General features: G+C 44.3%; 1 protein-coding gene across 5 annotated transcripts in view; it reads left to right on the forward strand.

The window, feature by feature from the left end:
- Nucleotides 1-26,908, forward strand: part of ACADSB (acyl-CoA dehydrogenase short/branched chain) — a 43,325-nt gene that overhangs the window by 8,530 nt on the left and 7,887 nt on the right. The window contains exons 2-9 of one of the 5 annotated variants that reach the window (XM_049646571.1): nt 10,712-10,871; nt 11,085-11,185; nt 14,144-14,350; nt 15,129-15,299; nt 16,295-16,420; nt 18,101-18,193; nt 21,702-21,791; nt 25,775-25,912. In XM_049646571.1, the coding sequence (XP_049502528.1) occupies nt 10,712-10,871; nt 11,085-11,185; nt 14,144-14,350; nt 15,129-15,299; nt 16,295-16,420; nt 18,101-18,193; nt 21,702-21,791; nt 25,775-25,912 (1,086 nt within the window). The other 4 variants (XM_049646575.1, XM_049646574.1, XM_049646573.1 and 1 more) reach the window with 4 other exon arrangements.

Genomic DNA, 26,908 nt, shown 5'->3' on the forward strand with positions numbered 1-26,908 from the left:
TTTGGGACAGAGAGAGACAGAGCATGAACGGGGGAGGGGCAGAGAGAAAGGGAGACACAGAATCGGAAACAGGCTCCAGGCTCCGAGCCATCAGCCCAGAGCCTGACGCGGGGCTCGAACTCACGGACCGCGAGATCGTGACCTGGCTGAAGTCGGACGCTCAACCGACTGCGCCACCCAGGCGCCCCCGAACCTAGCATTTTATTTTTTTTTTTTCAACGTTTTTTTATTTATTTTTGGGACAGAGAGAGACAGAACATGAACGGGGGAGGGGCAGAGAGAGAGGGAGACACAGAATCGGAAACAGGCTCCAGGCTCCGAGCCATCAGTCCAGAGCCTGACGCGGGGCTCGAACTCACGGACCGCGAGATCGTGACCTGGCTGAAGTCGGACGCTTAACCGACTGCGCCACCCAGGCGCCCCCCCCCACCCGAACCTAGCATTTTAAAGGCAAGCCTATTTCGAAAATCCAGAGCATACATGGATTACACATCACATACTTTAAAAAGTCGTAACATTAACATTTCATCAGTAAATATTTCTAATACACAAGAAAGTGCAGGAAATAATATAATTGGCACCCATATGCCCACAACCCACGAGGTTAGTTTATCTGTTTAAACGTTTATTTTGGGGGCACCTGGGTGGCTCGGTCGGTTCAGCATCCTTCTTTGGCTCAGGTCATGATATCGCAGTTTGTGAGTTCGAGCCCCTCTCTGTGGTGACAGCTCGGAGCCTGGAGCCTGCTTCAGATTCTGTGTCTCCCTCTCTCTCTGCCCCTCCCCCACTCACGCTCTATGTCTCTCAAAAAATAAACATTAAAAAAAAATTTTTTAATAAATGTTTATCTTTGAGGGGGAAGTATAGGGGCAGGGGCGGGGGGTGGAGAGGACAGAGGATCTGAAGCAGGCTCTATGCTGACAGCAGACGGGCCGACACAGGGCTCGAACTCACAAACTGTGAGATCATGACCTGAGCCAAAGTTAGCTGGTTAACCGACTGAGCCACCCATTTGTTTTTTCAAGAAGTGAAACATTTGACAGAAACGGTGCCATTTCCACCTTCTCCACAGAGGGAACATAATCCTGACGCTGATGTGTATGCTTCTTGTTCATGTTTTTAAAACTTTTACTGCATCCGTGTGTTTCCATGAGAATATATACTATCATTTGGTGTGTTTTTAGAGTATACATAAATGCTATCATCCCAAACAAATCCTTTTTGCAAATTGCTTTTTTAACTCACTATGATATTTCCAAGATTTATCCCTGTTGCTATATGTAGCTCCCTAGTTCATTTTAACTGCTGTAAGCTATCCCATTGAATTATAGAGGAGGAGAAAATATTTTTCACTCTACCCTTATAGGTTCTTGGCTGAGATCCCTGTGTAATAAAAGACAGGTTAACAGGGAAAGACAAGCAAAGAAACAAACAAATTTAATAACTTGGATACCTTCTGTATAAATGGGAGACACCCAGGGAGACTGAGTAACCCTGAAATGGCCCAAGCCACCATCACTTTAAATACTGTTCCCAGCTAAATACAAAAGTTGGAGGGAGGGAAGTGCAGTTGTGGGAGGTTGCCAGGAAAAGCACCAGTAAACAAGAGTGGGGCAGTTCTGCAGATGTAAGCCCTCCCCTTTTCCCTGCATAAGTTTCTAGGGATTTAGTCATCCTACTCTTCCTGGTACAGAGAGGAAGAGGAAGACACCCTTTCACTTGATCTCCCTTTTAATGTAGCCAAATGTCTCAGTTTTGAGACATTCTCTTATGTCCGCTATTTCTGAAAAAGAGCCAGTTCAGGGGGGTGCCTGGGTGGCTCAGCTGGTTGGGCGTCTGACTTCGACTCAGGTCGTGATCTAGTGGTCTGTGAGTTGGAGCCCCGCCTCGGACTCTGTGCTGACAGCTTGCTCAGAGCCTGGATCCTGCTTCGGAATCTGTGTTTCCTCTCTCTCTGCCCCTCCCCTGCTCGTGCTCTGTCTCTCTCTGTTTCTCAATCGTAAGTACACATTGAAAAAAAAAAAAATAGCCAGCTCAAGATAATCCTTAGGTCAGAGAGGCATATTTTGTGATGGCAAATTCTTTTCCACTTCAGAATCAGTACCCCACAACTTACGCATTCCTTTGTTGACAGATAATTGGATGTTTAATTCTTCACCTTTATAACTGTCACTGCATTGCTTGCAAGCTTATCCTCATGTGTATGAGCTAACAGGGAATTGCTGGGCCTTAATGTGTGTCTTGATCTTTATTGTCACTTCGGTAGTGATTTCTTTTTTTTTTTTTTTTTTTTTAACGTTTTATTTATTTTTGAGACCGGGAGAGACAGAGCATGAACAGGGGAGGGTCAGAGAGAGAGGGAGACACAGAATCTGAAACAGGCTCCAGGCTCTGAGCTGTCAGCACAGAGCCCGACGCGGGGCTCGAACTCACGGAGCGCGAGATCATGACCTGAGCCGAAGTCGGCCGCTTAACCGACTGAGCCACCCAGGCGCCCCGGTAGTGATTTCTTATACCTGTTTTTACACTCGACCTACAGAGTTTAAGAGTTTCTTCGCACCCCTCCCCCCACTTTGTTAAAGAAAAATTATTCATGACCCTTGTTAAAGATGATGAAGAAGACTTTATTCAAGAAGGGACTACCGCAGGGGCGCCTGGGTGGCTCAGTCGGTTAAGCATTTGACTTCAGCTCTGGTCATGATCTCACAGTTTCCTGAATTCAGGCCCTGCCTCAGGCTGTCTGCTGTCAGCACAGAGCCCGCTTTGGATCCTGTCTCCCTCTCTCTCTTCCCCTCTCCGACTTTGTCTCTCTCTCAACAATAAATAAAAACATTAAGAAATAATTTCAGAATAAAAAAGGGTCTACGTTGGATTTTGCGGTAGGGAGGGGAGATCAAGCCCAGTTCCAAATACAGCAAGGACAAGTAGAGTGGGAGTCAGCAGATGCAAAATCACTAAGAAACATTACAGGCAAGTGGGATTCTTTTGTGGGGGCAAGGGGGCAGACCACCCAAGGTAGGCCACTTTGGCATGAACGTTAGCGTGAGTTAAAAGCAACCAAAGCCTGGCAGGTTCAGGTAAAGCTCTATACTTCCCCCCCTTACCTGCCTGCTTATACCAGGAAGAAAGCTATTAACGGAGATTCCTCTTTACCTAGGAAACTCACCTGCATGATTGGGTGACCTCCAGACATCTTTCCCCTTCCTGCTTATGGCCTTGTCCCTTCTGTATGCTCAGATGTCTACCCCGTCCTTAGCTCATAAAAGCATCACGTCGCCTGACTGTCTTTGGAATTTCCAGGTCTGTGTGGATTCAGTTGGACTTTCTCCTGTTAATCCTTCCCATCTCAGTTTGATTCTTAGTCCAGCTAGAAGGACCATGAAGGTTAGAAGAAATGCTCCCTCCCTGACACTTGGTAGAGTCACACTCACCAGCGAGGATTCTTGCTGGAGGCACGCTGTAGTGATCAGATACCGAGGGTGGGTGTTTTCACTAACCTGACCCAGCAGGATTCTTGCTAAAACTGGACTCAGCGGACCAAAGACAGCGCCCAAGGTCAGGGCCTAGTTGGAATGGACTCAGAGGAGCTGACTCATGTTTGGTTAAGGAGACAGCCTTTGTCCGACTTCCCCAACAAAGTGAGAGAGAAGCTAAAACAGGAGACTGAGGAAAAACTGACCAGAAGGAACGGGAAGACAATGAGAGGGGAGCATTTGGAAGGAGGAGGGTGTGCTCACCTGAACTGAATCTGCTGACAGCAAGTAAGTTGAAGCCTGGAGAGCATAGAGATGTTGGTGGAGGCCCTCCAGGGAGAGGTGCCCGTGAGCAGTGGGGGCACTGAGGAGGCAAGGGCAAGCAGGCAGTGCTCCGGCGGTGTGTGGCTGTGTAGGGGAAGGCGGGGGGGGGGGGGGGGGGGTGGTCCTCCAGGTGGATTCGAGCAGGGAGAAATGGAAAAATGTGAGAAGACAAACGTGATGGCTAAGGATCCCGTGAAGGTGGGGAGGGGTGGGATCCAGAGAGAGGTAGGGGGATGGGCCTCTCTTAAGAGGAGGGACAGCATTTACATTGTAAGAGGAAGAAAGGACAGGAGGGGTGGCCCACGCAGGGCCCCGAGTGGATTGGGTGGTAGGAAGTTGAGGTGTTCACTGTTTGTTGGCATTAATTTTCCTGGTAGAAGGCGAGGTCGTCGGCTGACGGTGAGGGGCAGAGCTTGTGCGTGTCGGGGGGGAGGCTGGTGGTGGTGAGAGAATGTCATCATTTCAGAGAATGGGAAAGGGCCTAAGTGGAGGTAGATGACTATGAATTTAGTTTTGGATGAGGCCACACGTGTGTCTGTGTCCTCTGTGCCCTGGATGCCAGTGCAGAGAGGTAGCTCGCTGGAGCCATTCTTGGCGCGAGTTGTGATGGGAAGTGCGGTGCAGTAGATTGGGGAAGAAGTGGGTGACGAGAAGTGGGGAAGAAGAGGTGCATCACGAGGAATTTGGGGGTGAGGCAACCACCGTATGACGAGCGGCAGTGGTGAGCACAGAGCTCTGTGCGTCTGGCCAAACCCAGTGAACTGTATACTCCCAAAAGTACATTATACCAGGGGCACCTGGGTGGCTCAGTTGGCTAAGCGTTCGACTTTGGCTCAGGTCCTGATCTCGCGGTCTAGGAGTTTGAGCCCTACATCGAGCTCAGAGCCTGGGGCCTGCTTCAGATTCTGGGTCTCCCTCTCTGCCCCTCCCCTGCTCACACTCGGTCTCTCAAAAATGAATAAATGTTAGAAAAAAAATTTTTAAGTACATTTTACCTTATGTATAAAAGAAAAATTGAACCGGGCTCCTGGGAGACTCAGCCGGTTGAATGTCCGACTCTTGATATCAGCTCAGGTCATGCTCCCAGGCTCGTGGGATCGAGCCCCCTGTTGGGCTCCACGCTGAACATGTTGCCTGCTTAAGATTCTCCCTCTCTGCCCTCTCTTTCTCCACCCCCCCCCCAATAAAAAATAAAGTAAAATTGAACTGGGTATAAGGGGAAGATGGAATGTTGCTGTGGCAAATGAATCTAACGATATTACAAGTTGTGATACTGAGGTTTATAATAAACACATGCCGGGTCTCCCTTCAGGGTTCCTGGCTCATAGCTCCCCAAACCCTGGGAATTTCCTAGGCAAAAAGAGCAAAGAGCATCTTTCATGAAAATAATTGGGATCCTGTTTGCAATTCCTGAAATAGTTTGAGAGCCTTAAAGGTGAAATGGGTGCCTTGTTACTCATACTGGACCCCCTTCCACGGCACTTGAGTTTCTGTCAATGAGATGACTTCTAGACTGCAGCAAAGGGTGGGGGCTGGGTTCCCCGGGAGGCACTTTCGTGATGAGATGGTTGGGCCTTTCAGTTTCACACCCCCCACCCCCTCCACCAGGCTCCTGGGAGGGAAGAGGGGCTGGAGGTTGAGTTAGTGGCCAATGGCCAGTGATTGAATCAATCTGGTCTCCGTAATGAAGCTTCCATACAAACCCACTGGGACAGGGCTCGGAGAGCTTTCCGGTCCATGAGCACAGGGAGGTGCTGGGAGATGGGTGCCCGAGTAGAGAACACAGAAAGGTGTGCTCTTTCCCCACACCGCGCCCTGTGCACCTCTCTGTGTGGCTGCTCGGGAGTTACGTTCTTTGATGATAAATCAGTAATCCAGTAAGAACAATGTTCCTCTGAGTTCTGTGAGCTGCTCTAGAAACCTTAATGAACCCAAGGTACTAGGAACCTGCAATCTGTAGCCAGTGAGTCTAAAGCACGGGATGGCCCGGGCTTGCCAACTGCTGCGTGAAGTGGGACAGGAGCCATCTTGTGGGACTTGAGCCCTTGACCTCTGGGGCCTGACACCGTCTCTGGGTTGGGAGAATTGCTTATTGGTGTGGGGAACACCCCCACGTGTTGGAATTCGTCCCAGAATTATTACAGGACAGTCACATCATCCCACACAGGGGGCAGGGAAGAAAGAAGCCGCAGAAACCATGTTTCGATTGCCAAAGACAAAAAGGCCTGTGCGCAAGCACAGATTTGTGTCTCGCAGTGGTCTGGGTTAGCAGTTCTGAAACTGTTGTAAAACGTGTACTAGGTTTAAACAAGTAAATCATCCTAGGTCTCGAGAGCCAAGTTTCTCACTGTCGGAAAGAAGTTACCAGTAAGAAAAGAAAACTGGAATGTGAATTCTGTGGTTCCGGGATGAAATCCAAGCAGGAAAGGGCATGTCTTCTTGCACACATGCGGGAAAAAGAGCTGGGGGCACATTTGGTGGGAACCTCTTAATATAGACATTTAAGGTGCAAAGCCCTCCACGTTGCATTGGAACACTTCCTCGGGAAGAGCCTAAGCGGGGCTTCGCAGCTTCGCAAACTTCTCTCATGTGTCCTCCTTTTTACCTTTCACGAATTGTAAAAGCCCGTAGAACTGAAGCACTCTAAAAATGTTGGGAACAATATTTCGTTATGCTGGAACACGATGGATATGTTCCATATATAACAGATGTAATGGATTTAGCAAAAAAAAAAAAACAAACCTACCAGTCAATCCACAGTCAAGGGTTCTTCACCTTTTTGTGTGCCATAGATGAAAGGTACACAGCACTGTAGTGAAATTTAATAGACCTTTTCTCAAAATGTTTTAAAATACATAAAATATACAAGACACAGGAAGCCAGTTATGAGAAAAGTTATAAAGATATTTTTAATTGTGATATAGTAATACGTATTTCTTAAGATCTGGCAGCAGCTCTGTAGTTCTGAAGTAGTAAGGAGCATCGAGATATTTGTACCAATTTATTTGATACGAAAATATCTGTAATTTCTTTTGATGACAGAGCCACAGATAACTTGTAACTTGTTGCCTCCGTTTCATAACTGAAGGAAATGCTTTATTTCCATTAGAGGTTAGTGAGATAAAGATATAATTTCCCCCATGCAAGTTCATGGACTTTATTGTTCCGTCCACAGGAGTCTACAGACCCCAGGTCTGATCATCAGTACTTCTAAGGGCAACAGAACTCTGGTCAGCTGAGTAGGAAACGGATCAGACTCACGTTACGGAAAGTATTTGGCAAGGCATAAATAACTATTATTCCATTCAAGGAGCAATTGCTGCCCTGTACAAAAAAATGTGATGATGTGGTACAATGGGTTATAACTGTGGAAAATCATTTTGATGGAGTGGACACCAAAGCCGCACAGGCTGAGGTCAACACTGAAGGGCAGGGGACAGTCGAAAATCATCATCGAAACCTTGGGCTGTGCAGTTTAAAGGCGAGGCCAGGAAATGTTTCCTTTATTAAAGACTGTCATATTAAAAGGAACTTTTTTTTTTTTCTGCCAAAAAGGAGAGGTAATAACGTTCAATGCTTTGGTTCCTAAGGGATTCCAATCCCTTAGCACACAGCCACTGTATTTTATTATCGCATCTTCCTACGTTTGTATGCCTACTTTGTAAAGGACCTTTGCCTCTGTTGTCTTGTGAAGCTAAAATAATTGCTATGTGTCGAACACTTTGTCGGTAGCAATTTTGAGGCTAAAGCGGGTCACGGTTATGTCAGCAGGAAAAAATGGGTATTATTGTCATACCTGCTGGCTTCTTAAGTTTCTCAGTGGTGGGCTTTCTGTTCAACTCCAGTACAAAGGTGATACATTGACTCAGAGACACAAAGAACTCTGTAGGGGGTCTGGTGAAGTAAATAATCTCTTCCAGAAAGAAGAGAGGTGGGCAATGTGTTGGGGTTTTAAAATGTAACAGGCGAGTTTCATGATCATTTTGTGGAGGAGATTAGTCAGCTCATTCATTCATTCCAACATCTCTGGACGGTCCCATTACAGGACTCGCCCCCCCCCCCCTCCCGCCCAACCACTGAGCAAAACATACCCTTCCACCTCCATAATTCCATTCCTTCTCCCAGCCCGTCCCTGGTGCCTGCTGTCACCGATCACGCTCTCTCCTGCTCCTACTTAGCTCTCTGCTGCCCTCCTCAAGCCCCTGTGCACCTCCCTTTCTCAACCCCCCTCTCCTTACCTGTGATTCTTCACCTGTGTCATCAGGAAGAAGACACCACCTCATGTATCCCCCTTCCTTCTTTCTAGTCCAAAGTTTTCCTCTCCCAACTGTGTCTTTTAACAGGAAGAAAACGTTCCGCCCAACTTCGCCCTAAACTATCTGCCTCCTGATTGCACAACTTCGCCCTAAACTATCTGCCTCCTGATTCTGAAAACGAAACAAATGAACTACAAAACTGAACCACATTTTTCTTCCATGTGGCCAACGTGTGTTTCCCCCCTGACTCTAGAGCGGAGCACATCTGTACCTGGGCACATAATTGCAAAGATTGACCCGTAGCTGGGAAAGATTAACAGTGGTTTCAAACACAGTGACTTGCTCCTTTTCTCTCTCACTCACTCCCGTTTTTTACTACCTTCTTTTTAATCCTGCAAAACTTGACTTTTTTTTTTTTTTTTTTGGCCTGTTCCATGAGCCATATCATGTTCTCCCTTATGCCCTACACTCTCAGGCAATTGGCAGGTGCTCAGAAAGTTCATTTTTAAATCTCGTTGAGTAAAAGGAACACACGAATTCTTTTTTTATTTTTTTTTTTAATTTTTTTTTTTTAACGTTTATTTATTTTTGAGACAGAGAGAGACAGAGCACGAACGGGGGAGGGGCAGAGAGAGAGGGAGACACAGAATCGGAAGCAGGCTCCAGGCTCCGAGCCATCAGCCCAGAGCCCGACGCGGGGCTCGAACTCACAGACCGCGAGATCGTGACCTGAGCTGAAGTCGGACGCTTAACCGACTGAGCCACCCAGGCGCCCCAACTAATTCTTTTTTTAAAGCAGCTTAATTGAAGTATAACTTACATACCATGACATTCACTCCTTTAAAGTGTGTAGAGCAACGGGGTGCCTGGCTGGCACAGTTGGAAGAGCATCTGAAGCTGGATCTCGAGGTCACGGGTTCGAACCCCACATTGGGTATAGAGATTACTAAAAAATAATAAACTTTAAAAAAATAGGAAAAATAAAGTGTACAACGCAATGATTATCAGTAAATTGACAGTTACAGAATCATCACCACAATCCAATTTAGAACATTTCCATCACCCCCCAAAAGATCATTGTGCCCTTTCTTGTTTTGGTTTTTAAGTAGGCTCTACACCCAGTGTGGGGCTTGAACTCACGACCCTGAGATAAAGAGTCACGCGCTCTACCAGGTAAACCAGCCAGGAGCCCATCATTGTGCCCTTTGTAACCACTGCTCCTTCTCACCCCCCCAGCCCTAGGCAGCCACTGCTCTACTTTCTGTCTCTGTGGATTTGCCTTTTCTGGAAATTTCATGTAGATAGAATCATACGATCTGTGATCTTTTGTGGCTGGCTTCTTTCACTTAGCATGTTTTTACGTTCAGGAAAAGACTGATACCTTATCTGTTTCCCTTGCAATAGAATTCTACAAAATAAAATTGGAAAGGTATGGCAAGTATTTAAAATTCGATGACTTCTTTTTTGTACAAAATTGGAGCAAATCCATTGTTTAAGCAGAATTGGCACGTTTGAAGGATTTGGGCCACTGCGGCAGGGAGATACACGAATGGCAAGAAAAGCCAGCCTTGCGGGTTAACTCTGTTACTACTGCCACAGCTACCTCTGGTAGGACCCCCACTGCTGTGTTCTTAGGGGCCCGAGTAGAAATAGTCATCACTGTTTATTGAGCTCTTACTATATGGCAGGTGCTATGCTAAACCCTTCATGCAGATTGTCTCATGAATCCTCACAAAACTCAAGGGATTATTATCTACATTTTGCAGGGAAGGAAACAGCCTCAGAGGTTTTAACTGAGGCTGAAATCACTTGCCCAAGACCACATAGCTGGTAAATACCAGATGCTAGGTTTGAAACTAGTCCAGTCCTTGCAGACTATAGAGCCCATTTTCTTAACCCTTATGCCACATTGTCTCTTACTAATGAGAAGCTGACAAAACAAAAGTAGCCTCAGGAATCAAAAGAGGCTGGCTTCTGCAGCCAGCAGGGCAGGGGACTCTCCTCCCCCACCCCTGCTCAGTTGCCCTGTGCAACCCACCCCGCTTGAGAATGCTCTTTGCGCTGGTCACCCAGTAGTGCTTTTATATTCAGGTTTCCCCTTCAAAGAAGCCCATGGAATGCAACATTTTAAGAATGAGTTCCACCTAGAAAGTTCTGTTTCCTTGAAGGTAAAAGGTAATCATCCGGGAAATTGGTTTAGTTAGAAGAGCTCATCACTGGTAAAGGACACACATGTTAAAAAAAAATTTTTTTTAACGTTTATTTATTTTTGAGAGAGAGAGAGACAAAGCATGAACGGGGGAGGGTCAGAGAGAGGGAGACACAGAATCCGAAACAGGCTCCAGGCTCTGAGCCGTCAGCACAGAGCCCAACGCGGGGCTCGAACTCACGGACCGCGAGATCATGACCTGGGCCGAAGTTGGCCGCTTAACCGACTGAGCCACCCCGGCGCCCCAAGGACACACATGTTAAACCAACTTGGGTTTTGGGTCCCAAGACTGTGAATTTTAAAATGCGCCAGCTCACGTTCCCCTTCTTTGGTGACGCAAGAGAGGAGAGTGGGTTATAAAGTTATTCCCGAAGAAACTGATGTTCAGATACTTTTCTTTACCTTGTGTGTGTGTGTTCCCTGTTCAACGGGGGGGACCGTTCCTACAGCTAAGAAGACATGTCCCAACTTGCCTGTCTTCTTGGAAAACTCCTCCCCGTGTCCTGAAATCTTCCCAGTCAGCAGCTCTGCTCGGTGTAATGGATCATGGGCCATCCTGCACCGCCCTGCAGATGTTTACAGAGGAGGAGATGATGATTAAGAACACAGGTGAGTAGACGGCTCACTTTCACCTCCAGACCCCTCTGCTCACCAGTTGGGTTCCTGGTGTGAAATTCCGTGATGTGCCTGGGGGATGTGTGCACCTCAGTTCGTGAATGCAATTTTTTTCCCATGAATTTAAAACATTTTTTTGAAAACAGTAAAACCTGCTATATTAAATAGAATAAAGACGTTATCAGTATTGGTTTTTTTCCCCTACAGTTAAAAAATTTGCCCAGGAACAGATTGCTCCTCTGGTTTCAACGATGGATGAAAATTCAAAAATGGAGGAATCAGTAATACAAGGATTATTTCAGCAAGGGGTATATACTTTGTAATTCTTCCCATTTCAAACTTTAAAAATACTGTACTTTCCGGCATTCAAATGTAGGCATGCTTTTAAATTTAGGGACTTTAATGATGGCATAACAAAGTCTTCATTTCCTAGTCAGAATTATCTGTGTTCTCATTCATTCATCCATTTATTTTTAAATGTTTATTTATTAGCATGATTGGAGAAGGAGAGGAGAGAGAGGGAGAGAGAGAATCCCAAGCAGGCTGCACACTGTCAGCACACAGAGAGCCCGACGCGGGGCCCGATCTCATGACCGTGACATAATCGTGACCTGAGCCGAAATCCAGAGTCGGATGCTTAACCGACTGAGCCATCTAGGCGCCCCTGTATGTTCTCTTTTAGATTGAGGTCCTAGTTAAAGATTTTCTTTTAATTGATTTAACATTTGAAATTGGAAATCCTGTACTTCTTAAGTAAAGGGCTTAGAAGCAAGTGAGAGTGATTTCTTTGGACCTGTGGTACTCAACTAGAGGCCGTTTTGTCCCTCAAGAGATATTTGGCAGTGTCTGGAGACGTTTTTGGTTGCCACAGCTAGGGGTGCCACTGACAACTGGTGGGATAGAGGCCAGGGATGCTGCTAAACATTGTACTGTGTACAGGACAGCTGCGTGACAAAGAATCATCCAGCTCGGTAATGCCCAAGATTAAGAAGCCAACTTTAGTTAGTGAAACTTCATAGTCAAGTGTATATTCTACCTGAGTCCCTCTGTACATGGTAAACTTAGAAGTTCAGGTGACATCTGAATTCCACATTAACTAGGGAAACCAATTTCCAGATTTCAAGTCACGTAGTCCTTTGATGGAAGCCCAGGATACAGAGCAGATAAAAGTAGAATTGTTTTGGGGTGCCTGGGTGGCTCAGTCAGTTGAGCGTCCGACTTCAGCTCAGGTCATGATCTCGCAGTTTGTGAGTTCAAATCCTGTGTCGGGCTCTGTGCTGACAGCTCAGAGCCTGGAGCCTGCTTCCGGTTTCTCCCTCGCTCTCTGCCCCTCCCCCGTTCATGCTCTGTCTCTCTCTGTCTCAAAAATAAATAAACTTGAAAAAAAAAAAAGGTAGAATTGTTTAGGCTGTGGGTTTATCAGCATGGGGGCTCCAAGGAGAACATTTTCAGAATCACTGCACTCACTCGTCATCTCTCCCTCTCCGTAGGCGTGAAGCAATCATTCATTTTTCATTTTGAATACTAGGGATATCCCAGAACTAGTAGCTCCTATTCAGAGCCCTTGGCTAAAATCTGGTTTGTTAATCCTGTTTGAAAAATAGCCTTTCTCGCCAAACCTAAATCGTTTTGCTTCTTCCCGGTTTTAAAGAGACCAGTTTGTTTGTTTGTTTGTTTGTTTTAACGTTTATTTATTTTTGAGACAGAGAGAGACAGAGCATGAACGGGGGAGGGTCAGAGAGAGGGAGACACAGAATCCGAAACAGGCTCCAGGCTCCGAGCTGTCAGCACAGAGCCCGACGCGGGGCTCGAACTCACGGACCGCGAGATCATGACCCGAGCCGAAGTCGGCCGCCCAACCGACTGAGCCACCCAGGCGCCCCAAGAGACCAGCTTTTTAATACCATACATAGTGATTTTTCCACCTTTCTTTAAAGCAGTGAAACGTCTGGGAAAATGGAATCTTCTGTGGAGTCCCGGTGGGTCAGCATCCGTGAATCCAGTTTTTTGGGCAGGCTTCGTCTCCACTGTCTGCAGAACCTCTAGGCTGCTCTGAGGAGTCTTAGTGTTTGCTCTACAGTTTGGACTCCACTCCCCCCACCAGAGAGTTTTCGCTGGCTGGGTTCGCTGCGGCCCCACGGCCTGCTCTTCCTTAGGTGGAGCGCCACCTGGAGGCTCTGCTTGACTGCACACATCCTGCACCGGCTGTTCTCAGCCTCCTCTCGTCCCCGTGCTGTGGTCACCGGCCTTAATAGCTGACAAGTACGGTATTTCCGGTACTTGTAGGGAAATACTTTACAGTAGGGAAAATCGGTGACTTTTTTGGAGAAGCAGTGTCTCTGACAGCTCTAAGGTATTACAGTCAGATGAGTTATCACGCCCTCCTCAGACTTCAGGCACGCCCGAATCCTTCAGTTTTCCCTGGTAGAACATCATTTGTAGTTCTCACCGTCTCAGTCTCCCGCCTTTGTGCTTCTCCCTGCCCATCCGCTAAGCTTCCCATGAGCTTAAACATAGCAGCCGGAACCCAGACTGCACCGTGCTGCAGCATTCCAGAAGTGTCTGCGCAGAATGGAAAGGAGCAGTATTATCCTTTTACCTGTGAACAGCTCTGGGTCTTGATTTACACGTACACACATTCTATTTCTGAAAGAGAATACTTAGAAGTAGGGGACTGGGGACATTTCATGTTCCAGACTCAGGAGTAGCTGCTGAACAGTCAGACGGGCACTGGAAAGCCTTGGCCAGAATCTGGTCGTGTTCACCAGGCTCCTCTGCCTTGTCTGTTGTGGTTCAGGAAGAGACCACCAGATGTCCACTAACCGTCCGGACTTGCCACAGTGCCCCCAGGAGGAATGGTCATTCAGTCATTATCTTGGCCGAATGAGTCAAGGTGGAGGCGGCTGACCAGAAGAGATCGTGACCCACTGCCTTCCTCCGTCTCCTTAGTGTGCGAGACTTTGTCATTATTCCATTCCATTATCCTTCAGAGCATTTCACCAATTTTTGTGTTTTAGATTCCATAAGGAAGCAAATGATAGTTCTAGTGTATAACTACATCCTTTTCAAATTTATATAGTTACATATAGTTTTATAGTTTTTGTAACTTACAACGTAGTGAAGTAGCCGTACCAAAGTAAAATGAAATATGCGATTTTAAAATTAGGAACTTATATAGTTAAACTCTGGTTTTGAACTTGTTCTTGCAAGAAACTTTCCCATACAGAAACTAACTTTCTTAATCTGTTTCTTTGTTCTTCCTTTAGTTGATGGGTATTGAAATTGAAACAAAATATGGAGGAACAGGAGCTTCCTTTTTTTCCTCTATCCTAGCGATAGAGGAATTAGCCAAAGTTGATGCGTCTGTGGCTTTGTTGTGTGACCTCCAGAACACCGTCATTAACAATCTCATTAGAAAACATGGAACAGAAGAACAAAAGGCTACCTATTTGACCGAGCTTGCGACAGAGAAAGTGAGTTGATAGTTGTTGAAATGAATCTGATCTCTTCCAAACTTAGGACATCTTCAGCTGCAATGTTGACTCCTATCCAAGACCACAGCGTGGCACCATTCGTCAGTCAAGCAGTGCTCCATAAATTAATGCTATTAGAAAAATCTATTCTACCTCTCATTTCTGCTCAGCAATTCAGAGAATAATCATCACAGAAAAAAAAAAAATTTTTTTTTTTGGCCCCAATTATATTTTCGTAATACCTTTGTTGGTAGTTTCATTTATGGTGAGATGTCTAGAAAACTGCAGTTATTAGAACCAATTTCATTCAATTTAACATTGAATATGTGTGCTTAAGTCTTTAAATCTGTCTTCGACAAATAGTAGGGCATATTTTATGTTTAAAAAAATTTTTTTTAGTGTTTATTTACTTCTGAGAGAGAGAGAGAGAGACAGAGCATGAGTGGGGGAGGGGCAGAGTGAGGGAGACACAGAATCCGAAGAAGGCTCCAGGCTCTGAGCTGTCAGCACAGAGCCCGACACAGGGCTCAAACCCGGAGCCATGAGATGATGACCTGAGCTGGAGTCCCAACGCTCAACTGACTGAACCACCTAGGCACCCCAGTAGGGTGTATTTTAGAAAATAATAACGCGAAGATACCATTATTATTTTGATAAGTACAGGCTTTTAAAAGTGGCTAAAGCTTTCACTGACAAATGTTTACTTTACCGTAAGTATTTGTTATACTGAATACATATACAGTTATTAACTTGGAATTTTTTTTGCTTGCATATGTAGATAGGAAGTTTCTGCCTTTCAGAGGCTGGAGCAGGTAGCGATGCATTTGCTTTGAAGACCAGAGCTGATAAAAAGGGAAATTATTATGTCATCAATGGGTCAAAGATGTGGATCACCAATGCTGAGTATGCGGGGCTCTTCCTGGTGATGGCAAACATAAATTCTGACCTTGTAAGTTTGGAAGCAAAATTGCTTCCCTCCGCCGCCCCACGTTTTCTCTTTCTATCTCTTGCCTGCGTGCATTTCCTTTTTACAACTTGGTCTGAAATCCTTCCTTCTCCTCAGGACTAAAATGTTAGGATAATTGATTTCTTTTCATCCTCTTATTTACTGATCTTCGTGAATAAATACGGTTGATGTGATTATTACTTACATGGAGGACTATTTATTAATTGCCACCTAGTGTGTTATATAGGAAGCTAATCTTCCATTCTGTAGGATTCCAGAGTTTCTATTTAATGATGAATGTAAGTACTGACTTAGTACATTTTTTTTTTTAAGAATATTTTGTGTAGTTAGAAAATAGATACAGGGCAAAAAAGTCAATACATTTTATCTTTTGTCCTTTCTCTGACCTAACACGTAATCGAATTAAATTTTGAAACTTTAAAGTATTTAATAAAATTAAATTTAAAACATGGAAATTCTCATGATCACACAATACCTTAGCATATCTTAATTTTACTAGCCATAATGGCTTTTGAAAAAGTCAAAGAACCTGTAGCCTTCTTAACTCTGAACCTAGTGCTTTCCAGAACTTCTTGTGTCCTAATGCACATGTTGTAATTCTGAGTCCATTGATATTTTAAAAAAAATTTTTAATGATAATTTATTTTGAGAGAGAGAGCCAGAAAGAGAGAGAGAGAGAGAGAACACAAGTGGAGGAAGGGCAGAGAGAGAGGGAAAGAGACAATCCCAAGCAGGCTCTGTGCAGTCAGGCCAACGGGGGGCTCGATCCCACGAACCATGACCTCATGACCTGAGCCAAAACCAGGAGTCAGATGCGTAACCAGCTGAGCCACCCAGCTGCCCCTGAGCCCATTACTATTTAATGCTGAAGTTCAGTTTTAATTTTCTGGTAACTTTCAACTGTTGGAAACAAGGGATCTTCCCAGTTCGAGTGTGGCAATAACATTTTTTATTTGCATTTTAAATCTTCTTTTTAGGGGTATAAAGGAATTACCTGCTTCTTAGTAGATCGCGATACTGAAGGCCTTCACGTAGGGAAAGCAGAAAACAAAATGGGGTTGAGAGCTTCTTCCACCTGCCCATTAACGTTTGAAAACGTCAAGGTGGGTGTCTTAGAATTTCCAGGGAAAGACTGGTGCGAAATAAGCTTTGCACGGAATTATCGATGTGCAAGAAAAGTGTCACAATGTTGAGTGTGCATAGGAGAGTATTTTGTAAAACTGGGATGATGTTCTTAGGTGAGACTGTGACTAAATGTGCTTATTTTTTAAATAAGTATTTTTATTTTTTTTAAGTTTATTTATTTATTTTGAGGGAGAGAGTGTGCGTGCAAGCGAGTGGGGGAGGGGCAGAGAGAGAGGGAGAGAGAGAATCCCCAGCAGGCTCCACACTGGCAGTGCAGAGCCTGACGTGGGGCTGGAACCCATGAACCATGAGATAATGACCTGAGCCGAAACAGGAGTCGGACGCTTAACCAACTGAGCCACTGGGGCGCCCCCTAAATGTACTTTTCACAAGAGTTTAGGCAAAGGATGGAAGCTTCTCCCCAGCAGCTGGCCTCAGAGCCAATGCTGAAGATTAATCCTATTTATGCCTAAACAAATTTTTGTTGTTGTTGTTTACTTATTTTTGAGAGAGAGAGCACGCGTGCACACAGAAGAGGGGCAGAGAGGGAGGGAGAGAGAGAATCCAAAGCAGGCTCCTCGCTGCTTATACTCACGAACTGTGAGATCATGACCTGAGCTGAGGTCGGATACTTAACCGCCTGAGCCACCCAGGCGTCCCCCCACCCACCCATTTATACTTTTTAATTTATATGCTTGTGAGCCATTTATACTTTATAAACTTGCATTCCGAGACAGGTGTGTGGTGTTGGATATACTAAAGGCCACAAGGTGGGGATGTTACTCAGCGAGCCTGGGAACCGACCTGGCGTCGCCCCACCGTTCAGTGGAATCAGTTCCAACCGAGGAAGAGAAGATGGCCAGAATGCTTAGTTAGAACTTGACTCAGGTGGAACAGGCTGTGACGGGTTTTTTACCACTCCTATCGCCACTCGATTTTTCTGTTCGTGAGTGAGCATGTGTTGTGTGTGCCCACGGGGTGACTGTACAGATAGATGTTTCAGCCTCACTGATTCCCCGGACTGGCTTCTTTCCCGCTGCCCTTTCTTCCTCTGTTCTGCCCACTTCCTCCCCCAGGGTTATAAAGCTAAGTGTCTTGTTTCATTGTTCCTAGTCTAGATTTTTTTTTTTAATGATGAATAAACACTTTATTTCTTCTCTCCTTTTTGCCCTCCCTGGTATACACATGCATCTGTGTGCACACAACCTCAGTTGATTTTTACGGGAAGAATAGTCTTGGCAGAAGAAAGGTTTCACACCCTTGATTTAGGAAACCACTTGCCTATTTTCTGTGATCTCTACAATGTTGTATCTCATCCTATAGCATACAGATAAAAATCCCAAATCTCATTTGGGATTCAGGAATTGTATGAGATTACCCTTTCTCTAGACCCATTCATTTGTTTCACACACGCCTGGGCTAGACGCTACAGGACGCAGTAGCAAACAGCACAGACTTGAGTCCTGTGTCTCCCAGAGCCCGTGTGTGGGAAGAGGTGCAGAGGGAGAGACGGGTGTAGCTGACAGTTTCCTTGGAATTTGCTAAGTCCTGGGCTGGAGTCCTATGACGCGAATTGGGAGTATTGTGCATGTAAAACTATATAATCAAAATGAACTCTGTAAAATTAAATGGAGAAATAACTACATTTTTCCCTTCAGGTTCCAGAAACCAACATCCTGGGACAAATTGGACACGGCTATAAGTATGCCGTAGGGAGTCTTAATGAAGGCAGAATAGGAATTGCTGCACAGGTTAGTCACATTGTGGCCATTTCATTTGACTCTTGCACAGTGTGGGTCCATTAAACATAGAAAGAAAAAAATGCAGGAAAACTGATGAATATTTGGAAGCGTGTGAACACAAGATGGCGCCCTTCCCTTCCGTGAGGTGGGAGAATGGCGTCTGACCACCAGCTTGAAAATCCCACTTTTGGTCAATTATGTAATGCCCTGAGAGCCAAACAATGGCTTAGTGGTGACACTTTTTCTGCTTTGAGAATGTTAAGTATTATCTGATACCTGCATCAATCACTTCTCAAATATATTGTTAATAAATTAAATGTGCATTTTTAAAAAAATTGTTTCAATTTTTGAGGTTCATGCTAGAAGAAATTTTTTAAATTAAGAATACATAACAGTCTGTGTAGTAGGCATCTCTAATCTATAATATCTTTTTTTTAATGTTTATTTTTGAGAGTAGAGTGTGAGTGGGGGAGGGGCAGAGAGAGAGGGACACACAGAATCTGAAGCAGGCTCCAGGCTCTGAGCTGTCAGCCCAGAGCCTGATGTGGGGCTTGAACCCTCAAAAGCTCAGACATGACCTGAGCTAAAGTCAGACGTTCAACTGACCAAGCCACCCAGGTGCCCCTCTAATCTATAAATAATGAAAAATGTGTTGCCTAGTGTTGTGCATGTGAAAATCTGGCAATTTTTTGTGTGTAGTGCTTGAAATAAAATAACCACAATAAAATAGGATATATAAGATGAGAACTATTCCATTTTTTTTGATCAAATTTGCCCTTTGTAATGCATATTACATTTTTCTGTGAAGTGATACCAGTTTTCTTTTTTTTATTTTCTTTTTATTATTTTTTTTAACCTTTATTTATTTTTGAGACAGAGAGAGACAGAGCATGAACGGGGGAGGGTCAGAGAGGGGGAGACAGGATCAGAAGCAGGCTCCAGGCTCTGAGCTGTCAGCACAGAGCCCGACGCGGGGCCTGAACTCACGGACCGCAAGATCACGACCTGAGCTGAAGTCGGCCGCTCAACCGACTGAGCCACCCAGGCACCCCTCAGTTATTTTCTTGATTAGCAACATGAATAAAGTCTTGGGTTTTATTATAAATGTCGTTTGGGGGACACGTGGCTGGTTCAGTTGGTAGAGCATGTGACTCTTGATCTTGGGGTCGTGACTTTGAGCCCCATGCTGGGTGTAGAGATTACTTAAAAATAAAACCTTTTAAAAAATATATCATTTTGTAGAATATATTTACAGAATTTGTAGAATTCATTTAGTCAGTGAATATCCAGAATTTACAAACTGACAGCTTTTAGGTTTTGAAGACGTTACATGTATTAGCTATTGGAATAGTAAATGTCATGCTATTACCCTAGGGGTTTTTGTGTTGCTGTTAATTTGCTGACAAAATATTCTTAGATCAAAACTTAACCCGTGTTTCCCACAAAGCTAGATAACGAGAGAATTGGCATATCTGTTTTTCTTAATGTTTTTCTGTGATTCAGCGTCATCAGATACGGTGTTAAAAACTGTAGTCTGAATCTCCTTGTTCTCAGACATATAAATAATATAGATGTTCTGGCATTAAAATACACAGCCTGGGCTTTAGTCTAATTACTCTGAGTTATCTTATAACCTAATTAAAAGTTAAGGTCAGGTAGTTATTATTTCTTGGTTAGCATTGTGAATGCCTTTTAGAGCAAGAGTCACATCTGACAGAGACCCGAAGGCATCAGTCCTCAAAACTGCAGCCGAGGACTATTTAGTTTTTCAGTAAATGATAGTGAAAACATTGTACAGAGATGAGAAGCCTATTGTGATTGACAGCCAGTGATTTCAATTTTCACGTCAATGTAGGATATTATTCACATGCTGTGAATTTTAGTCCTAAGAGTTTGGTGACAGTTGGCTAAATCAAATTTAAATTAAAAAAACAAAACAAAAAAAAAAAAAACGTTTGATGACATCATCTTGACTCAGCCAAAAATGCATTGGGTCGCTGCCTCACTAAAATTTGGGGGTGTTTTTTTTGGCAGGGTGGGGGGGAGATCCTTTCATTTTTAGCACAATATTCTGTTCTCCAGAAAATTCAAAATAAAAGGCTAAAGGAAAATGTGAACACTAATGAAATATTAATAAGTCTATGGGCATTTCCCACAAAGCTTTTGCTATTGATATTTGTTTCCTTTTTCTATTTTTTTTTTAAATGTTTATTTTTGAGAGAGAGAGGAGACAGAGTGCGAGCAGGGAGGGCAGAGAGAGAGAGAGAGAGACAGAATCCAAAGGAAGCTCCAGGCTCTGAGCTGTCAGCACAGAACCTGACATGGGGCTTGAACCCATGAACCGTGAGATCATGACCTAAAGCTGAAGTCGGACACTTAGACCAACTGAGCCACCCAGGCACCCCTGTTTCCTTTTTCTAAAACCCACATAGTTTGGCATAAGTAGATGGTGGCTTAAGTGGCTACCTGGTGTTGAAATTTGGAAACCATTTCTAAGCTTGAATAGTTCAATACAGAGCTTAGTTAGCAACGGGACAGTTCAGCTAAGATTGTCACCATGTCCTGATTTGTTCAAGTGCCTAAATCCATGTTCTCACCAGGTGCTCTCGCTTTAGCCCTGCAGTGAACCATTAAGGTTTTAAAACGCTGATGCCGGGGCACCTGCGTGGCTCAGTCGGTTAAACAGCCGACTCACAGTTAAACGGTTAAACGGTTCATGATCTCACAGTTCGTGAGTTCAAGCCCCGCATCGGGCTCTGTGCTGACAGCCTGGAGCCTGCTTCAGATTCTGTGGGTGTCTCTCTCTCTGCCCTTCCCCCACTCGTGCTCTGTCTCTCTCTCTCAAAAATAAATAAACATTAAAAAAAATTTTTTTAAACGCTGATGCCTAGGCCACTCACCCCCTCCATTCTCAAGATTTAGATTCAGTTGTTAGACCCTCATGTCGCTTTTTTTTTTTTTTTAATCAAGTCCCCACAAATGATCTTGATATGCCTCCAGGGTTGGAAAACACTGCTCTTTTATGTTCTAGTGCCCTTTCCCCTGAAGCCCTTATTAATCCTGATCGTATGCAGAACGGACAGGAAGATAGAAGGTTAGGAAGTGACCTTCCATGCTTGCCTTCTAGAAGGACCATAGGGAGCTGCTCTAGTCTTTGAGGCCAGTTCCCAGCAAAATTTCTGTGGCTTGCTTTATGCCTGGAGAATCAGAGCTTAGAGGAGAAGCTTCCTTAGAAGTAACCTGGTTGTACAGGCACAGCCAAGCCGTAGGATTTACCCTGCAAGAATTCAGTAGACTCATGTGTATGTGAAATCTCTCGAATCTTCTCCCAGTTACTGGAAATTAACTTCTACAAATGCAGTGGGTGAAGGTATTAACACACACCTCGCCAGCCCTTCCCCTACCCCAGCTATTCAATTTGCCTGTAAAAGGGATTTATACCCTAAATAATTAAAAGTGTTAAACTTACAACAAAATAAGAAATTCTGCTCTTTTTTTTTTTTTTTTTTTTAAACAGATGCTGGGATTGGCTCAAGGCTGCTTTGACCACACTATCCCATATATGAAGGAAAGGATACAATTTGGCAAAAGGATATTCGATTTTCAGGTACGTAATTCTCAGTCTCTTTCTAGCCAGTTATACTGTCGTGGCTTCCTATTAATGAAGAGCTGTGTCATAAAGCTGTGGAGGGCGTCCCCTCGGGGGGATTTTAATGGGAGAGGTGGAGAGGAGGAAGGAATAGGTCTCAGGGAGCATACCTGTGAATGCCTTGACCTCCTCCAAGGGCAGAACAACAGTCCTTGAGGCCCGCCTGTGGCATGACTCCTCTCTAAAGATGATACTAGGGTGACTTCAGGGTGACTTCGCATCCGCTAGATGTGTAGAGTATTCAGCACATTGCCTGAGTCTAACGAGCGCTCAGTAAACGGTAACACTTGTTAGGAATCCCCTGCGCAGGTCAGAGCCATGCGGTAATCCTCAAAAGACGACACCTTGACCCTTCTTTCTTGTAGAAGGTACAGTGTGCTGCAGTGGGTACAAACGAGATGTTCTCAGCCAAGCGTATTGGGAAATAGGGGCCCGGTCTAATGATGTAGCTTCTCGGAGCTCCCCAGATAAGGGGACCGTTGGTGATGGTGGCATCTTCCGGTCCATGTTGAGGCCTTGCTGGGTTCGGGAAAGCCTGGAGTGACAGCTTACCAAGCTTGCTTAAGCACTTTACCTAAAAATCCCGAAAAATTGCTTTACATGTTCACAAAATCTTCTTGTAAGCAGGCCCCAAGTACAATTTCTTATTCCATTACCAGTTCTGTTGTGATGTGTTGTCTTCAGGTGCTGTAGTAATTATTTGTCATTACGTGGGCACACACAGATTGCACGTGCATGGAAATACGAGGCACAGTCAGTTCTGGCCTGGAAAGTCTGAGTGAGCATGTCAGTCCTGGCCAGGGCCCCCCACAGCCTGTGCTGTCGTGGCGTCTTATACGTGGGAAGCTGAAGCATCTGGAGATTGAGTTCCCAAGGACATACAGCTTAGTAATGTGTCAGATTATCAGATTATGTCCCAAGGACATACAGCTAGTAATGTGTCAGATTATCAGATTATGTCCCAAGGACATATCAGCTAGTAATGTGTCAGATTCTGTCTTGGCTTCTGGTCTTTCATGTTATTGTACTAGCGAACTCTCTCAGGCCAGCTACCACACAGATTGCAAGGAAAGGGACAGAATACGGAGGCAATTTGAGGGAGATCTCGGTACGCCAGAAACTATTTTTGTGTCTGTGGAGTTGGTAAGGGAGGGATACGGGGTCAGGTGTACTAACTGGTATAATCGTGGCACTTCCAGAGATGCCTCTTGTGGCATTAGAAAACACTTAGAAACACTTTTGGAAAACACGTTTGGAAATTCGATCTTGAAAAACAACATTATTTATTATATATAATTATTTTATAATATATTTTTATACATCTATCCACGTATATCTGATGCTTTGGTTAAAGGTAGAGTTTTCTCTAACTGCTTTAATCGCATTAGAATAGTTTGTGTTTTGTTTTGCATGTGGTCATTCACATCTTTGTTTTGTCCAGACTACAAGCTCCTTGGGTAAAGATGAGGCCTCTTCATCCTCACTTCTCTCAGTTGTGTGTTCAAGATAGATTCATTGAATATGTTCTCCATGTCAGGCCCTGTGTTCACAGTGTAGTCAGGGAACCGGTATTCAGCAATCGTTAGTTCTTGTAGGGCAAGAGACATTGCCGGCATCAGCTTTATGCCTCTCCTGGCACCTGATGTGGTCATTAGAGTGGACAACCTAGATGGTAACTGTTGGTTTAATTGAACCGAATGTGCTTTTCAAAAATAATTAGAATCTGCATTCCACATAACAAGCCATAAACTATTTCTAGAATAGTGATATTGGCATAGAAATAGACAAATTGACTGATGGAACAAAAAAGAAAGGCCAGAAATAGACTTAGGCACGTATGGAAACCTGATGTAGGATAGTAGTGGTGTTGCAGATCACTGAGTGGGGCTATTCTTTCCTTGTGGAAAAAAAATGAGACTGGATCCCTACCTCACACCATACATGGAAAATAGATTTCTGATATACTAAAGATGTAACATAAAAAATAAAATTTTAGGGGCGCCTGGGTGGCTCAGTCGGTTAAGTTTCTGACTTTGGCTCAGGTCGTGATCTCACAGTTCATGGGTTCAACCCCCATGTCATGCTCTGTGCTGACAGCTCAGAGCTTGGAGCCTGCTTCGGAATCTGTATCTCCCTCTCTCTCTGCTCCTCCCCTGCTTGCACGGTCTCTCTCTTAAAAATAAATAAACGTTAAAAAAAATTTTTTTTTTAAGTTTTAGGAGAAAATAGAGAATATCTTTATGCTCTCATGGTAGGGAAATTATTTTGTAAACAAGGCCCCAAAAGACTAATTGTAAAAGATAATAATAATGGTGAATTTGGCTACCAAATTTCTTTTCCTCAAAAGACTCCATAAAGTAAAAAGATAAATTAGAAGGAGGATGATATTTGCTGTACACATAGGTTAGTGAGTGTTCAATTTATTATGATGCTTTATAAGCTACACACATGTAACAGATTTTTTTCGTGCATACCAAATATTACAGAAAGAGAAGGAGAATCTATCGGGTATTTTCGAACTGTTTTTAACTGTTCTCCTTGCTGGGCTATATAAGTCATAAGCACAAGGAACTCTGACTGTCATGTTCAGTGCAACATCTTTAGTGCTCAGCACAGTGCCTGGCATATAGTAGGTGCTTAGTACATATCTGGGCAGACAGAGATATTGGGCATGAGAAATTTCTGTTCGTAATAGACATACCCATGTCCATATTTCCAGGATATAGTTTGTAACTATAAACTGCTAATACTCATATTCTCACTCACTGTCTTACTCCTTTTCTTGATTAACATTGAGTGAGTGCCCCTCCATCCTCTAAAATTTGAAGTGGTAGTGATTTCTTCAGGGTGTTTTATTTTGTTTTGTTTTTTTAATTAGTCTTCTGTTGTCTATAACCCTAAAGAAACTGGTACCTGCTCATGAATATTGCCGTAGAGGTACTTTAATAAAGATACTTAGACAAAATTGGAGCTTCAACTGTTCTTTCACTGCTTTGCAACTAACAGCATCTATTTATTTATGTATTTGTTTACTGATTTACTGATTTATTAAAAAAAAAAATTAAGTATTTATTTATTGTTGGGACAGCGCAAGCAGGAGAGGGCAGAGAGAGGGCGACAGAGGATCTGAAGCGGGCTCTGTACTGACAGGCTAACAGCAGCGAGCCCCACTTGGGGCTCGAACTCACAAACCACAAGATCATGACCTGAGCCAAAGTAGGACGCTCAACCCCTCTGAGCCACCCAGGTTCTCCCTAACAGCATCTTTTTAATGCACCAAGGCTATATGCAGAATCAAAATTTTATGAATTCAAGCAGATGAAAAATATGTTCACACTTTTGCTTTGCTGGGATTTAGTTTAAGCTTAATTTTGATCATGCAATGGGCTTAAATTATTAAATGTAACAGTCAAATTTTGTTTTGTTTTTAATTTTTTTTAACATTGATTTATTTTTGAGAGAATGAGACAGAGCGTGAGTTGGGGGGGGAGGGGGGTGGGCAGAGAGAGAAGGAGACACAGAATCTGGAGCAGGCTCCAGGCTGTGAGCTGTCAGCACAGAGCCTGATGTGGGGCTCGAACCCACGAACTGCGAGATCATGACCTGAGCCGACGTTGGACGCTCAACCGACTGAGCCACCCAGGCGCCCTAACAGTCAAATTTTTAAGCCTCATTTTGTGATGATTTCTTAAGTCTTGACATTTATAATTATATGAATTTTGAAAGTTGTCTGAGAAATAATGTATTTCATTTTAGATTGCATATTTTAATTATTATTTTTTAGATTGGAGATTTTAAAGTATTTCTACAAGATGAATGTAAATTCCTTTGCAGGGGGTGCATATTTTCAGTGTGTCAGCACTCCATGTCCAGGCAAGACTTTGAGGATAAGCGGTGTTTTCGTGAGTCCTGATTCTCTAACTTGGGCCTAAATATTACAGGGGCTCCAACACCAAGTGGCTCAGGTGGCCACCCAGCTGGAGGCTGCAAGATTGCTAATATACAACACTGCTAGGCTTTTAGAAGGTGGAAAGTCATTCATAAAAGAAGCATCCATGGCCAAATACTATGCATCAGAGGTAAGACAAACAAAACGTAATTCACCTTCCCCTCCCCGTTACTTAAAAGTATTAACCTTTCCACTTAGGAGTGTTGATAATTGGTTTGTTTTTCAAGTAAAATAACGTAGACTTTCCAGTTCCTGCAACAGAAAAGCACACTTGCAAACCTTGCGTAGGAAAGTGCTCAATTCTGCGAGGTCTTGATGTCTTTACAGGCTCTTCTGTGGAAACCGAGTGGCCCAGTTCAGGTAGAACACCCACCATAAATCCCTGGGTGAGCCTCAGTCTGAATGATGGCGTCACACCCGTGGCTTCCAGTTGGGGCCTGGTGAATGCCATGGGAGCTCATGTGAAATAAAAAAACAAGAAGAGATTGTTTCTGCTTTAATTTAATGCTTTCTGTTGATACTTCTGCCTTCTCTGTTTAACCCATTGGACACTGGCTGGAGAACTTTGCCCGGTCACTGGCTGCTACGTCCCATCCTCGGCAGTATGCCTTATTCATTCCATAGCTTCCGGTAGCCACTTAACGTCTCAGCCCCCAAATTTAATCTCCTGCCTCAACCTCCCTTCTGGGTTCCAGACTAACAGATCCAATTTCCACTTCACCTGCCCAACCCATCGCACCAGTCAGATGCCTGAGCGTCATCTCACCACCCCCTTCCCCGTCGTCTCCACCTTGAGCCCATCATCCAGGTGCTGAGGACTCTGCCCCGAGTGTTTCTTGTATTTGTATATTTCCCTCCCTTTCTACTGCCCCCTATTGAACAAGCCGGGTGATTTCTTCACCAGACGCCTCCACTCATCTTCCGACTGCTCCATTGGTCCTTGTCGCTTCCTCCAGTCCCCTCTTCCCTTTTCTTAGTGTTCACGAGGCCATGCCATTCCAGCTTAACCTTCGTGGCTTCTCACGGCAAATGGAACAGTGCTTGTATTCATTTCCTATTGCCGCGTTTAACAAATGACCAAAAATGTAGTGGCCTAAAACACTGCAGTTTTATTATGTCATGGCTT

The sequence above is a fragment of the Panthera uncia genome, chromosome D2, assembly GCF_023721935.1.
Source record: "Panthera uncia isolate 11264 chromosome D2, Puncia_PCG_1.0, whole genome shotgun sequence".
Lineage (NCBI taxonomy): Eukaryota > Metazoa > Chordata > Mammalia > Carnivora > Felidae > Panthera > Panthera uncia.